Source organism: Peromyscus californicus, unplaced genomic scaffold (assembly GCF_007827085.1).
Source record: "Peromyscus californicus insignis strain IS unplaced genomic scaffold, ASM782708v3 Scaffold_19__1_contigs__length_69161282, whole genome shotgun sequence".
Taxonomy (NCBI): Eukaryota; Metazoa; Chordata; class Mammalia; order Rodentia; family Cricetidae; genus Peromyscus; species Peromyscus californicus.
In genome coordinates, this window is record NW_026294491.1 from 19,875,873 (window position 1) to 19,891,192 (window position 15,320).

At 43.0% G+C, this 15,320-nt stretch overlaps 1 protein-coding gene across 4 annotated transcripts in view; it reads right to left on the reverse strand.

The window, feature by feature from the left end:
* Jmjd1c (jumonji domain containing 1C) overlaps positions 1 to 15,320 on the reverse strand; it is a 182,351-nt gene that overhangs the window by 141,599 nt on the left and 25,432 nt on the right. The window contains exon 1 of one of the 4 annotated variants that reach the window (XM_052744803.1): positions 1,506 to 1,779. The exons of 2 other annotated variants lie outside the window; for them this stretch is intronic. In XM_052744803.1, coding sequence (XP_052600763.1) covers positions 1,506 to 1,670 — 165 coding nt within the window. In that variant the 5' untranslated portion in view covers positions 1,671 to 1,779. Of the gene's footprint in view, positions 1 to 1,505; positions 1,782 to 15,320 lie in introns of those variants that run through there. One more of the 4 variants, XM_052744806.1, reaches the window with a different exon arrangement.

Consider the following 15,320-nt stretch of genomic DNA (forward strand, 5'->3'; position numbering starts at 1 on the left):
TAAATTGTAGGAATCAATAATTAAGAGATAAAGCTTAATGTGTGTAACCAACAGTCAGGAGACAGAAAAACAATCTGTCATCTCCTGAAACTCCTTTCTTTTCTTTCCAATCAACTGCCTTGATCTACAGGAAACTTAAATCTTACTATATATATAGTAGAGAATCTTGATTGTAGCCCCAGCTAGCCTTGAACCTCCTTCATCACACTCTGAAGTGCTTGGATTACAAGCATTCAAACCGTGAATGGCTCACAATTTGTACTTTTAAATAACCAGCTTAATATCTTGCTATTTGCAAAAAAAAAAAAAATGGCATACGCTTATTCCCTCTGTATCATTATTTCCAATGGACCTTTCAATGTTTCAGATTTTGACTGTCTCCAATACTATCTAAAACTAAAACCATTTCCTAATTTTCATGTAGCTAAGACCATAGGACGGCACAAAATTCTGCTCCATGTTTGCTTTAGAGGCTAAACCATTACCCAAATTATCTTCCAGGTAAAACCCTCAATTCTCCTATTAGAAGAAAGAGAAATTAATTCAGGGCACCTTTACACAAACACAAAGTAATGACTAAGTAAAACCATAACAAGTAATCATTAAGATGAGTAAGTAAAGTTTAAGGGTTCTTTCTCTCTTTTTAAAGAATAACCAAGCAGAGTTTTGTAAATTGCCTCTATTCTTACTTCCTTCTATAAGTAACTTTTAGCAAATTAACCCCATTTTACACGATTCAAGTTAAACACATGCCACGTGTAATGACGGCAGTAACTGTAGGTAGGAATGGTTTTCAAGAACTCACTCGAGGTTTCCAACAACTATATCAAAATGGTAAATACTCTGCAAGTTACGGTGGATCTGAAACTAAATCTAAATACAAAGGGAAAATTTTTTTAAACTTGCAGGAGAAAAAAAAATCATCCGAGTCGCTATGAACTTCACAAATTCTGTATTTACTGAACAACGCAGGGAAGCTTAGTCAATTCCCTGTCTCTACTCTTCCCCATTATCTTCCTCAATATCATTCCCTAATGAGAATGCACTTGTAACCAACAGAGCGATTCCTGGCACAAAACCATACGGACACATTAATACTCCCGAAAGATAACACTGACAGTGTCCTATGAAAGTGGCAAATGGGGGGTGGGCATTACTTAGAAGTGCTAAATGCCCTTCCAACCTTCATTTACTGTATCTCTGGCCTTTGTGAAGCCATATAAAACTCAGGAACAGGAAACCCTAAAGCACTGTCCGTTTCGAAGAACAACAAAAAGTACAAAATTATGGGAAAGGTTTCGATTACCCCTCATACCAAAAATATTCCCATCGTTTCCGATTACAAAGTCAACCGCAGGATGGGTTTGCGGCGGGCAAAGCGCACAGAGTTGGGGCCCCGCGTCGCGGGTACTTGGCGGGTCCGCCCCACCTGCCGCCCGCCCGCCCGGCCCGCGCCCCGAGGCTGCGCTCCCCGCCCGCCCGCCCGCCGGTCCGCTCGCTCTTACCGCCAGGTCCGGGTGGCCGCTGTCGCGGTGGGACACGGCTCGGATGACCCCCGCCCGCCAGCCGCTCCCGCAGCCGCTCTGCCCGCGCTCGGGACGCGCATCCTCGCCGGCCGCCACGCACAGGAACCGCTTCCCCACCAGCTCGGGCCGCGTCTCCACCGCCATGGCCGCCTCTGCGCCGGGAACGAGCGCGGCCCGCTCCTACCGGCCACCCATGCTGAGGAGCCGACCGCAGGCGAGGCGGCCCGCGAGCGAGAGCGCCCCGGCACGCTCGGCGACCCAGAGCCGCGCCGCCCCCGTCCTCCCGCGCGCCCCACAGGCAAACTGACAGGAATGTGCGCGCGGCCGGCGCAAGCGGCGCGCCGTGGCCAGTACCCCTCCGCCCGCACCGCGGCGCGTGTCCTTCCGCGGGCGGGGGGGCGGGGGTCGGCGGGCTCCGCCAAGTAGTGCCGCCCCGCCGGCTGCGCGGCGGCACCGAGCGGCAGCTGCCGAGGGACAGCGGGCCCAGGCCAAGCTGCTGCCGCCGCTCCTTCCTCGTCCTCTCAGAGGGGCGACTGCCGGGGAAGGGCTCGGCTCCCACGCGGGGTCGCAAAGCCAACTCCGGGTGGCCCGCATGTCAGGAGCGACGTCCTTGCGAACTCATAGCGCCGTCGTCAAGGAGCCCGAATCCCCGCGCGGCCCCCATCGGGCCGCGCCGCCCACCCCACCGTGCCCGCTCGGCGACCCGCGGCTCTAAAGCAGCATTCCTCCCGGCGGCGGCGGCGGCGGCGGCGGCGGCGGCGGCGGCGATTCTAACTCCGCATCGGAGCTGTTCGGAGATTTACACCTCGCGCCGCCTTTTTACAGGAACGCCAGACACTGCACCGCGGGCTGTTACCGACGTCCTTAAATTTCACAAACTGTCTCAGCGCCAAGCCGAGTACTCAGCGTACTAGAACACAGTCAGGTAATAAAACGGAAAGCTCCCGAGTCAGTTACTGGAAAAGACCATGGAAGAAAAGAATCTTAGCCAATCACACTTGAAGACAATAAATGATGTTTACTTCCCGTCCAATCACAACAGGACTTTATAACCCAGACAAAGACAGCTAGGAATTCCTCTTCTGATCGCGCCTCAATTCTCACAATCAAGGCTCCCTTTCAGACACCAGTGAGCAGTTTGATGATGGCATGCTACAGACTTTATTTTAAAGCAGGTTTATGAAATTTTTAATCTAAATCCAAACTGCCATTTTTCAGTGATTATCAACTTCAAAATTTTATCTAATCCAATAAAAATCTCTTCCTAAACTTCTCCCCCCCCCAAAAAAAAATGCTTTCTGAAAAGCCTTATAGTAGCACTCTGAGTGTTTATAACAAACACAAAGGACTCTTCACTATCTACAGAACATTCCAAGAATGTTAAAGCAGGCAAACAGCCATTGGCTATAGAAGAGATGGAAACTACAAGGCTGGGTTGAATTGAGCAGTCTAATTTTTCTTGTCTAAGGAAAAACAACATTGTAACGCATAAAAGAAAACTATGCACAAAACTGCATGCTGGCGGCTCAGATTTCTCAGGATTTCTTCCCACGTTAGGTTAATAAACCTAATAAAATAAGCCAGTGAAAGGAGCACAACATACGTAGACTATTAAAAGGAGTCTCATACTCAAATACCAAACCTTCTGTGTGAACTGCTTTGTAACCTGGGGCGCAAGGTACTCATTACAGGAATCGGGGCTGGGGACACAAGGTTTGGCCTAGCTAGTGCAAAGCAAGCCTTGGGGTGAGGCCCCAGCGTGGGTGAAGCGTTTTGCTTTTTCTTTTTAAAGAAAACTGATTCCTAACTCTTAATGATGTCCTAATACGGGGAAAGCAGTTCAATAAAAAGCATGTAAATACAATAATAAAAAAAAAAAAAAAAACACACATTCCGGGTAAAAACAAAGCTTTCGCAGGTCATGTATCCCAACAGCTGTTTTTCTTGCTGAATAGGGGCTAACCCTGAACTCATCCGTTTGCTTTTCTTTCAAGACTGAGTTTCTCTGTGTAAATCAGGCTGTCCTGAAACTCGTTCTGGAGACCAGGCTGACCTCGAACTCTGTCTCTGCCTCCCAAGTGCTGAGATTAAAGGCGTGCACCACCACTGCTAGGCCCCTTTTGCTTTTCTCCAGTGCTAGTGTTACAAGTGTGTGCCGCCACACCCAGCTTTAATGGATTTCTACAATCATATCCCAAATTGTCTCCTACAACCCCAAGACTATAGTCAATACCTAGGTTTCATGCTAAGCTATGGCTATTTTGCCTTTGAAGAAACTTGAAAAAGATCTTCAAAAGAAGAGTAAGACTTTGAAGTTTTGGGGTTTCTTTTCTTGGTTTTTTTGGTTTGTTTGTTTTTGTTTTTTAGGGATTTTGCTGGCATCTAATTTTGTTTTGTTAAGGAGTATCTGTATTGTTTAATTTTTACTAGCAAATCCTAACTGTAAACAATATGGAATTGAAAGAAATTTTAATATCAGATTTGAAAGCTCAGTATAAAAAGTTAGTATTGACTGTCAATTCAGCAGGATGGGAGGGTCATAAGCCTACTAGCAGAAAAGCTTCTAGGCATGCCTATGAAGGATTATCTAGATTAGACTGAGGTCATTAGATCCATCTTAACTGTGAGCAGCAGGATCCCACAGGCTGGGAGTTGAGGTCATTAGATCCATCTTAACTGTGAGCAGCAGGATCCCACAGGCTGGGAGTTGAGGTCATTAGACCTATCTTAACTGTGGGCAGCAGGACCCACAGGCTGGGGGGTCTTCACTCTAACCAAAGGGAGGAAGTGAGATGAGTACTACCATTCATCACTGTCTGCAACTGACTGGGGGCCTGATGGTCCTGCCATTCTTTGCCGCCAAGCCTTCCCTACATCATGGACTGTGTACAGGTGAACTGTGACCCCACCCACCCTACCCCAAGCCCTTTCTCCATTACGCTGCTTCTATCTGGTCGCTTTGTCATAGCAACAGAAAAGCAACGATTACACTTAGAATACTGTGTGTTTCATTTGTGAGTTTCCATGTATTATTTCATAAAGATGCTCAGGCCAAGCAGAGTGGCCACACCTTTAATCCCAGCACCTAGTAGGCAAAGGCTGGCTAATCTGAGTTCAAGGCTAGCTTGATCTACAAAACAAGTTACAAAGACCGTATCTCAAAAAAATAAAAATAAAAGATGTTCATAAAATACCACTATCAATCATGTAAAGAAGGTGCCAGAATTTTTTACTATGCCAGTAAAAAGAGTAGCAGAGGTATTTAATATGTACTTAAAGAAGCTGAAAATGAGAAATATCATTCAGATCTTCTATACTTTCTATCATTTATGGAGATATGTCCCTTAACTATGTCTGCACATACACAATTCAAGCAAGCCTCTCACACCCAGTCCACATAAAAAGGATGACACATTAGGAGATTATATCTGTTTTTTGTTTGTTTGTTTGTTTGTTTTGTTTTAAAGTCACAAAAATCTACTCAGGAAAACCAGCTGGTGCCAGCCATGATGGCTTGCTTGTGGTCCCAAAACAGAAGGTGGAAACAGTAGGTTCAGGGACGCAAGGTCGTCTTTATACACACAGCAAGTCTGAGGCCAGCTTAGACTCACCAGAACAAGACAACAAAAGCCTACTTGGTCTGCTTTTAAGAACTGAAGTGAAGGAAGGAACTGACTCCAATGATCAAAGTCATGATCATCTACCGTTATCAGTGACTGGTCGACAGCGTTTTGATTTGGTATTATCGGCGAGAGGAGAGATTATCCGCTTTCAAATGCATCAGTATTCTATACCACTATAAAGGTCTGTTACATTTTGGGAGGAAGGGGGCTAGGTAGGCAAGTATTCTACCATTAAACGCACCTTGAAGTCTACCTAACCTCCAAGAAAACCGTGTTTGGCGCGTGTCTCCTGTAATGTATTAGTTTAGGTTTATGGAACACCTGCGATATCGGGCACGAGGCTAAGCACTTTACACATGTAATCTTATTTTAAGGATGAGGGAAATGAGGCTTAGCGAAGCGTCATAAGCTTGCCTAAGACTACATATTAAGGAACTAATTTTTGTTTTTTTGAGACAGGGTCTCTCTATGTAGTCCTGGAACTCACTTTGTAGACCAGTCTGGACTTGAACTCACAGAGATCCGTCTGCCTCTGCCTCCCTAGTGCTGGAGTTAAAGGCATGCGCCACCACTGCCAGGCTAAAGAACTGATTTTTAAAACTAGGTTTGTAATATCAAAAAGACTCTGCTCTTAATTTAAAAAAAAAAAAAAAAACACTTTAAAAGAAATGTGCAGGTCAGCTCCCAAGCTGATTACTCTTTATTAACATGGCCTATTCATACTTGATTTGCTCAACATTTATTTAGCAATTGCTATGTCTCTCACATCTAGAAAGCTTCTGTAAACAGGGCCCTTCTGTCTGCAAAGGTCAAAGCCTACCTGAAAACTCAGACAACAGAAATGCTTTGGTTTGTTGACTTAAGGATTTATCAACAAGGATGGAGGGAGATGGCTCAGACGTTAGGAGCACTGGGTGCTCTTCTAGAGGACTCAGGGTTCAACTGTCAGCACCCACACAGCTGCTCACTACTGTGTAGCCTCAGCTCCAGGGGATCCTGTAGTTGAGTTTTCTTTTACTCTAGTCCCACGTTGGAATGCCAAAATGTTGTTGGTCGGTTTGGCTCTTTTGGAGGACCCACCACTCAGCTCCCAAATAAATCAAACATGGAGGCTTATTCTTAATTACAAATGCCCAGCCTTAGCGTGGCTTGTTTCATGCCAGCTTTCCTTAAATTATCTCATCTACCTATTGCCTCTGGGCTTTTACCTTTTCCTATTTCTGTATATCTTTCTTTCTTACTCGATTGCTGGTTGTGTAGCTGGATGGCTGGCCCCTTGCGTCCTCCTCCTTCTCTTGCTCTTTGTCCTCCCAGATTTCTTCTATATATTCTGCCTGCCAGAATATGTCCTTTCTCCTGCCTCACTATTGGCTGTTCAGCTCTTTATTGGACCATCAGGTGTTTTAAACAGGCAAAGTAACACAGCTTCACGGAGTTAAACAAATGCAACATAGAAGAATGCAACACATCTTTGCATCATTAAACAAATATTCCACAGCACAAACAAATGTAATACATCTTAAAATAATATTCCACAAAACAGGATCCAAGCTTCTGGCTTCCATGGCCACCAAGGATGTATACAGTGTACAGACATACACGCAAGAAAAACAATAATACACATAAAATAATTTTAAAGGTAAAAGACAGGATGTATCAAGAGAATGTCATACAAGATACATTTAATGTATTCTTCACATCGTCCACATGTTATAACTTGGGTTTTTTTTTTTATTAGCTGTCAAATATAAACAGTGGACTCACTCATAAAGCCTTAGGATTATACATTCAAACACAACTAGGAACTCTTATGGAAGCCAATATGAAAGAAAACCAACCATTTCAACTAAACTATGCAAGTGGAAAACCAAAAATAAAACACAAGATAAACTGATAGTATCATGTTTATCACAAAACCTTAAATGGTTTGTATTTAATTAACTTCCTAAGCATACACTTAAAATAAATTTAATCATACTTACAATAATGATAAATTCAAATATTTTATCTTCAGAATATCCATCTCCCATTCCCAGACTGAGACAAACTGCTCAACTATAGATTTAGGACAACTGTATCTGAGAATTCGTGTGACTGATCATTTTCTATGTGTCTCATTTGATAAGGACAGGATCCACAAGGGCAAGGACAGGGGGACAGTCTGTCTTCATCATGCTCATTTATCTGTGCTCCCAGCATCCTCACACCCTTGCTGTGAGAAGATCATATTATGAAATGGACTAATGGATGAATACACTAGAATGTGTCTTCTCCTTTTGTTTTCTTCTTCTTTGGAGACATGGTCTCCTCCTAGAGAGCTCAGTCTGGCCTCAACCTGGGGTGCCCCTGCTTCAGCCTCCTAAATACCAGGTTTCGTGTATTACACCACCACACACAGCTATCTTTTCTTACTCCAACCAAATAGAAGGGAACTTGGAATTCCTAAATCAAGAGTGAATCAGAGTTCCTGTTATGCCTACACGTTCATTTGGTGCCTTCAAAATGCCATGCAATAGTATCCCATTTCACCACAGATTTCAGTGTTGAATGTCTTCAAGCACACGATTAAGTAGAAGAGGAAGAGAATTCTATTGCACGGGTATAAAGATTTACAATTCCCACGCAAAGCATTCATTTCATTACCAAACTACCAATTTGATACAAACTCCAAAGCAATCCTCCGAGTGTCTATACAAAACACCTTCTTCCAAAGACAACAGTCTCATATCTCTGACGGAGCCAACAAACAAGTCTGAATCCTGTCTTCCGGATGCCAGGGGAAGGAGAACGGGGAGAGGGACTAAGAAGGAAGAAAAGGAGGAAAAAACAGCTAGCCATCTCTACCGAACTTCTAACTGTATGTTCTCTACTGATGGTCGCTCCTTCCTACTTATAGTCTGGCTACAGGAACCCACAGCTTCTTAACTTTCTCCTCGTTTAAATCTGACCTTTAGTAATAAAGCAGTAGAAATTTAGAGTACATAAATAAAAAGGCAAAATTCCTATTCTGCTCAATGAGAAACCCCAAGAAACAAAGAAATGGAAAGTGGCCTTCTAGCCTACTTTAAGCAATTCTGCAGGGTGTCTTCCAGCATGTTCTCTGTCCACTGCCCCTCTCAGAAATGTTCCAACTATTACCTGCTACCAAAACAAGCCACATGCAAATTCTCACTCTGCAAATAGGTCAGGTTCCTCCAGGGCCAAGTTCCCACTGAACCCACAAGCTCCACCTGACCGGACCGTGTCAGGAACAGTCCTAAGCCTAGCTCTGTCCACACTCATGGAAATTGGTTGAGTTGAGAACTTATAGCTATAAATGAGGTGCTGAAGACACAGCTCAGCAGTTAAAAAGACCGATGTTCAATTCCCAGCTCACACACTTCGGCTCACAATCATCTGTAACTCCAGTTCCAGGGTAGTCAACACCCTCTTCTTGCCTCCAAGGACACCAGTCATGCACTTGGTGAACATGCATACATGCAGGCAAAATACCCATAAATCTTTTATTTATTTATTTATTTATTTATTTATTTATTTATTTATTTATTTATTTATTATATGTTGTTCTTCCAAATGTATGCCTGAACTGCAGGCCAGAAGAGAGTACCAGATCTCATTACAGGCGGTTGTGAGCCATCATGTGTGGTTGCTGGGAATTGAACTCAGGACCTCTAGGAAAGCAGCCAGCACTCTTAGCCTCTGAGCCATCTCTCTAAGCCCCTCATAAAATAAATCTTTAAAAAAAAAAAACTACAATAACTCAAACATCTCAACAGATTAACTCTACTCCATCAGGATGAAATGGGATTTTACCCGACGAAGGCCCTTTGTGATCTGGATCACACAGCACTGAGGTACACGGCTCAAATTAACAGCACCTGGTTTGAGGAAACAAAACCTAACAGTGAAATATGGTCTCCAGTCATTCCTTCCTTTGGTTCATTCTCAAAAAGCCACATGATTATATATAATGAGATTTATAACCTCCTGCAAAAACACAAATATGTAATAAAAACCAATTACTCCACAGAAAAGCAAGCTCTGTCTACTAGCTCCACATGCGCTTCACTACAGCAGATAATTTATTTCCTCAATTAAAGGGAGGAGATAAGGAGGCATATCAATTCCAAAGCCTGGAGTTCCAGGAGCCAGGACGTGGAAGTCCTCGATTTCAATTTAGACTGATTTGGCACATAATGATATTGGACCTCAAAAATAGATACTATTTTTGTTTGTGCTACAGACTTTAAGTTCAATCAACATATCTGTTAACATTCAGCTAATGGGAAGTACATTGTGATGTTATTTAATACCAAATAACCTGTATCATTTTTAAGAAAATAGGTCTCCAATTAAAAAAACGGATCATTTCATTCCAAAGTCACTTAGAAAAATATTTAAAATGTAGTCACCAGGTGTGGTGACACAGACCTTTAATCCCAGCACTTGGGAGGCAGAGGCAGGTGGATCTCAGTTAGCTTGTGGCCACCCTAGTTTACATACAGAACAGCCAGGGCTATGTAGAGAGAGCCTGCCTCAAAAATAGAGTAGAGTAATAGATACATACATACATACTTAAGGTGTATATCCCAAGTACAGCAAACTAGAAATAAGATTCACATAACGTGGTACAATGAAAGAGTGGAAATCAAGGGAATCTGGACCACAGCTGTCACCAACTATTGACAACTTGCTCTTCAAGGTCATCGTTTCTAAAACACACAGGCCGAAGAAATCTGCAATGTTCCCTAAAGTTGACTTCTCAGGCTTCTGGGCCCTCCAGCAATTAGCGAAGCACACTCCTGTCTCATGCCAAATCCAAACCTGAACTGACAAAGCGAACCTGTTCATCTTTCAAAGTCATGGTGAACCGGGTAGCGTTTTCTCAGTTCATTTTTCTCGTGGCTCACAGAAGATAGAGAACAATCTTTACTGCACTCACACTAGTAACACAGACCCACACTTCGTAACTCAACAGGCTCTTTCTATAGCCTTTTTAAAAATGCATGTATTATTTATTGGGAGTGACATGTGCCAGCCCATAAGTAGGTCTTTTATTAATAATACCTATTAACTGTACAACTTAGTGGGAGCCACTGTGGCAATTCCAAACATTCTTCTATCACTGTGTGTCAATCATGTTCCTCTACCCTTCTACTACACACACCACTCCCTACTTTCAAGTCACCTTTTTTTTCTGCCTCAAGTTTCCGCATAGGAGAGCAAACACTCAGTTTCTGTCTTTCTGAGTTTGACTTGGTTCACTGAACACGGTGCTCTCCAGTTCCAGTCATCCCTCTGCAAATAACCTGGCTTCGTTATTCTTTATGGACAAATACTAATGCCGGCAAGTATGTCTCATTTTCTCTGTCCATTCTTCTGTTTCCAGGAACCTAGGCTGATTCCACATGGCAGCTGAGACGAGAGAGAATTAAGCCTGGACGTGCAAGTATCTCTCTCATCTGTGTGCCTACTTCATTGTGTCTGGATACAGACCCAGGCAGGGGAGAGTACTGCACAGTGGCTCTATCTAACTTTCTGAAGAACCTCCACACTGCATCTTGGGTGGCTGTACTCTACTCTACATTTCTGCCTGCAGTGTACAAAGGGTCTTCTCAGCATTTGCTGTATTTGTGTTCTTCTGATAAGCAGTCATTCTAACTGAGATGAGGTACTATGAAAGAACCTCCACACTGCATCTTGGGTGGCTGTACTCTACTCTACATTTCTGCCTGCAGTGTACAAAGGGTCTTCTCAGCATTTGCTGTATTTGTGTTCTTCTGATAAGCAGTCATTCTAACTGAGATGAGGTACTATGATGTCACAACTGTGATTTGCGTTTCCCTAACTGCTGAATGCACTATTTTTACTGCATATGTATTGTCTGCCGCGTCTCTTCAGACCACCTTCCCATGTTGTCATTAAATTACTTGCTATTTTGAGTCCTTCTATTTTCTAGGTATCAACTCTGTCAGAGGAATCTGGCAAACACTGAAGACTGTCCCTTCACTTTGGATGACAGTTTTCTTTGCTGGGCAGAAGCTTTGCAGTCTGATGTAATCCCATTTAAACAATGGATTCTATAAACAGCACTGAAGAGCTGCTTTGCTCTCCAAGTTTGGTGGGAAAACTATTCCATTAAAACAAGCAAACAAGGTTGGGCGCTGGTGAGCACACCTTTAATTTCAGCACTCAGGAGGCAGAGGCAGGCGGCAGATCTGTGAGTTTAAGGCTAGCCTGGTCTACAGAGAGAGTTCCAAGATAGCCAGGGCTACACAGAGAAACCCTGTCTCCAAAAACAAAACAAAAACAAAAACAAAAATCAAGCAAACAAAATCAGAACTACCTTAAAATGAATGGTCTCTCACAAGTACAAAATTACATTTGGAACCTCTAATTTAGCATGACTTTATTTCTTTTTTGCATATAGTAGCTTAAAAATCCTTTGCTGCAACTATTCTTACTGCAAAAAAAAATGTGTATTAAAATGGATAGTTTCATTTGTTTGTATATGTAAATATACACAGTTCAATTTTTTTGTTATGTCCATATTTAAAGCATTAAATAGTCAAGTATCTTTCTATTGCAGCCTTGAGTCATACCTAAAAATACTGTAGGCATATTCTCTCTTCTAGTTACATTATACTTTCAAATTTTACGTTTAAAATTTGGAATTTGTTAATGAATCTCTTCTTAAGAAAGAAACGCAAAAGCAATCTAGTCCCTTCCATAACGTTAACAAAGACTGGGGGACGACAGTGAGGAACACCCCGAGACTGGCAAGCATACCATGGAGCAGGCACTGTGTGACACACAAACGTGGTGACAGACTGCAGGGAAGCAACATGACGGACCTCCTGAAGAGAGCCCAAACCCACAACCACATCCTTTGACTCTAATTCACTGCTTGGAAATCATCCTTAGCAGAAATGCGAAGGATACAAAGAGCAGAAAAGCATGCTATATGCTTTGAGCAGTAACTCCTGAAGGCTCTTCTCGGGAGCTAAGGAGAGGTGGAATGAGAAGGTGCTTGGGAAGGAAGCGGGGTGAAGAACGAAGCTTTTCGGAAAGGACTCAGTCATTTGAATCCTGAAGAACATGTATCAGAAAAGAGGGAGACAAATGAAAACAACTATTTGAAAGAGAAGGACAGAGAAAGGGAGGGAGGGAGAGAGAGAAAAAGGGAGGGAGGGGAGGAGGGAGGGAAGGAGACTGAGTAGCTGTGTAGCTTGGGCTGGTCTGGAATTCTCTCGCCCTTGCCTCCCCTACGCTGGAATTACAGGTGTATCATAGCAGACCCAGCTGAAAAGTTTTTTGGTTTGTGACAGGGTCTCCTACATAGCCTTTTTATTGTCCTGAAACTTGCTCTGCAGACAAGGCTTCAGAGATCCACTTGCCTCTGCCTCCCCGTTGCTGGGATTGAAGGTGTGCACCGTCATGCCCACCCTGGAAACAATTTTTTAATTATAGCAAAATGCAAAAAGACTGGTGATGATAGGGTCAGAAATACAATGAAGTCAGCTTGTCCTCAACTGATCTAAAGAGACAGGAAGAAGGAAGGTATAAGAAACCTGAAAAATTAAATGAACTAATGATAGCAAATGCAATGAACTTGGGATAGTGCTGGGGTATGGTGTGAGGATGCTGGGGTATGGTGTGAGGATGCTGGAAATGTCCTATGCAAGTGCTGGCTACACTTGTGTGAAATAAGCAAAAATAACTGTGAATATTTGTAATGTGTCCATAGTTTTAAACATTTTTCTTTCCTTTGCTAAACTTGCTACTGTAATAAAACCACATCGGTATCATTTACAACTTGGGAGTCTTCACGATCTCCACCTCGAAGGTCTGGGTTCACTACAACTCTAACACTAGGCCTTCCATCATGCAGACAAGAACACTCTCCAATCACACCTCTGCTTTACGTGGAGAGTTGATTTTTAGTTTATTATCATCACCCCCCCACCTAAAGACAAACTTCCTTCAGAGTAGTGAAAAAACAACCATTCTTCTTCATCTTCTTTACTGAAAACTATGTTAGTAGTTAATAAAAAAAAATATCAGGAAGTTCATAGAAGTAGTGAAGTCTACTTCAAAAAGCTCATGTAGTTGTCAAAGATCCTGAACCCATTAGTTTTAATACTGGATATAAAAATATTTCTCATTAAATTCCTTCAAAATTATTACCAGTATCTAACTGCTGTGGGAAACTACTATCCTGGAAGGGAAGAACAGAGGTCTCCTACAAGCAAAGGAGAAGCAGACTACAGAGAGAGAAACTCAGCCTGCATAAATCCACCACTGGTCGAGAACAACAGAGAAGGCTCAATTCCCACCACCGCATATCTAAATACTTCCCGACGTCCCCAGTGGCACTCTACCACGAGGAAGAAACAAAGCCTGAGAGACCCTTTCTGAAATACAGATGTGCAAGCAAGTTCAAGAAAGACTAAAGAGGTTGCATCAGAACCTTCTAGCTTGATAAGACAATGAAGGCACCAGACCCACAAAACAACAAACCCGTAAACCCTCACTGACTCCAGTGGAGCTTAGCCTGACAACGTAAGGAACCGTCACAGCCACACTCACTTCTCAGAATAAATGCCGTCTACCTTCATTGCCCCTGACCACAAACGTGGCTGAATTCCAAACAAACAGTCCCAACAAACTGTCACCAGGGGGAAACACAGTCCAAAGACAGACCCAGAGACAAGTCAAATATTGGCACCATAAGTCAAGGAATTTAAAATAATTATGAATCGCAGCAGGCACAGAATCATATGCACAATCAAGTAAGAACAGTGAGATAAACTATGTAAAACAAGTGTTAAAATAAGAAGTCAAGTGCTGAAAATAAATGCAACATGAATGAAAACACCAGAAATAAAGGCCCAATTTGCTACCTGCTTACTTTGAAGTGAGTTCTTAGGGGAAAGGTAGAAGAGAGTTTTTATTCTTTCTTGTTATTTATGCCAGAATAATGAGCTGGTGGTCTACCATCTTCCAAAGCTGATGTCTATTTTGCAACCTCAATTTCTTTTTCTTTCTCAGTACTACTGAATCATGTTATCTTGCTGACTGCTATGGAAATAAACATGGTGACAATATATTCAGAATTTTTTGGACATATTCCTGGATACTAAGAACTTCTGAAATTTAAAGGTGATGCTGTGGAATGCTATCCTCTCATAGCATGGCTGGTGCCCTCTAGAACTCTCATGAGATGACTACCAGGGACCTGCCTAAGTCCACCATTAACTTCCCACTAAGGATTAGAGAGGGTCCTGTGACGCCTCTCCTCCCCAAGGATTTACTAAGAGTTAACAATTGGTTAGGTAGGGTTCATAAGGCTCTGCCCCTCCCAAGGCCTTGCCCATAACCAGGGATTAGTAGACAGTTAACAACTGCTGGTAGGGAGAGGCTCACAAGGCTCCCCAGGATTTTCATGCAGTTAACAAACTCTACCTGGGGGAGGGGCTCATCAGCCCTGCCCCATTCCAAGGATTTATAGATGGTTAACAACTGAGAGGAGGGGCCTCATGAGCCCCTCCCCTCCCTAAGGAGTTAAAGACCATTAAGGATGCTGGGGGAGGAGCATAGAAGCCCCCCCCCCCCACACCAGTGCCTCCTCACAGTCTCATAGATGGTTAACAGTTGTTGGGAGGCAAACAAGATCCCCCAGGATTAGTGGCCATAATTAACTGTTATAGGAGAGGTTGTTTTTTTTTTTTTCATCTGCACCCATGCCCAAAAGCCCATGCTCCACGCTCTACTCGGGTGGAATCGTTTCTTAGCTGTCATTAAGTCCTATATGGAGTAAGCAGACATGATCTGTCTCATCAAAAGAAGTTCATACAACATATAAGCAATCATTTCAACAAAAATCAGGCTCTCAGAAACCTATCATTTTGAACAGAGAACAATGAAAGTAGCACTAAGAAATCCAAACTAAGCTGGAGAAGTCAGGAGCCCGACCTCACCACACAAAAAAACTCTCTTCTCTCCCCTAAAACCAGATGTTCCAAATCTCTTGGATATCTTTGGGATATAGATGGATATAAGTATATCCATAGAAGGGAGGGATCAATGAAACTGCTATATATAGAATTTTAGGGGCAAAACAGTAAAATAACTGGTAATGTCACAAGAGAAGAACATTTCCTCTCCAGAA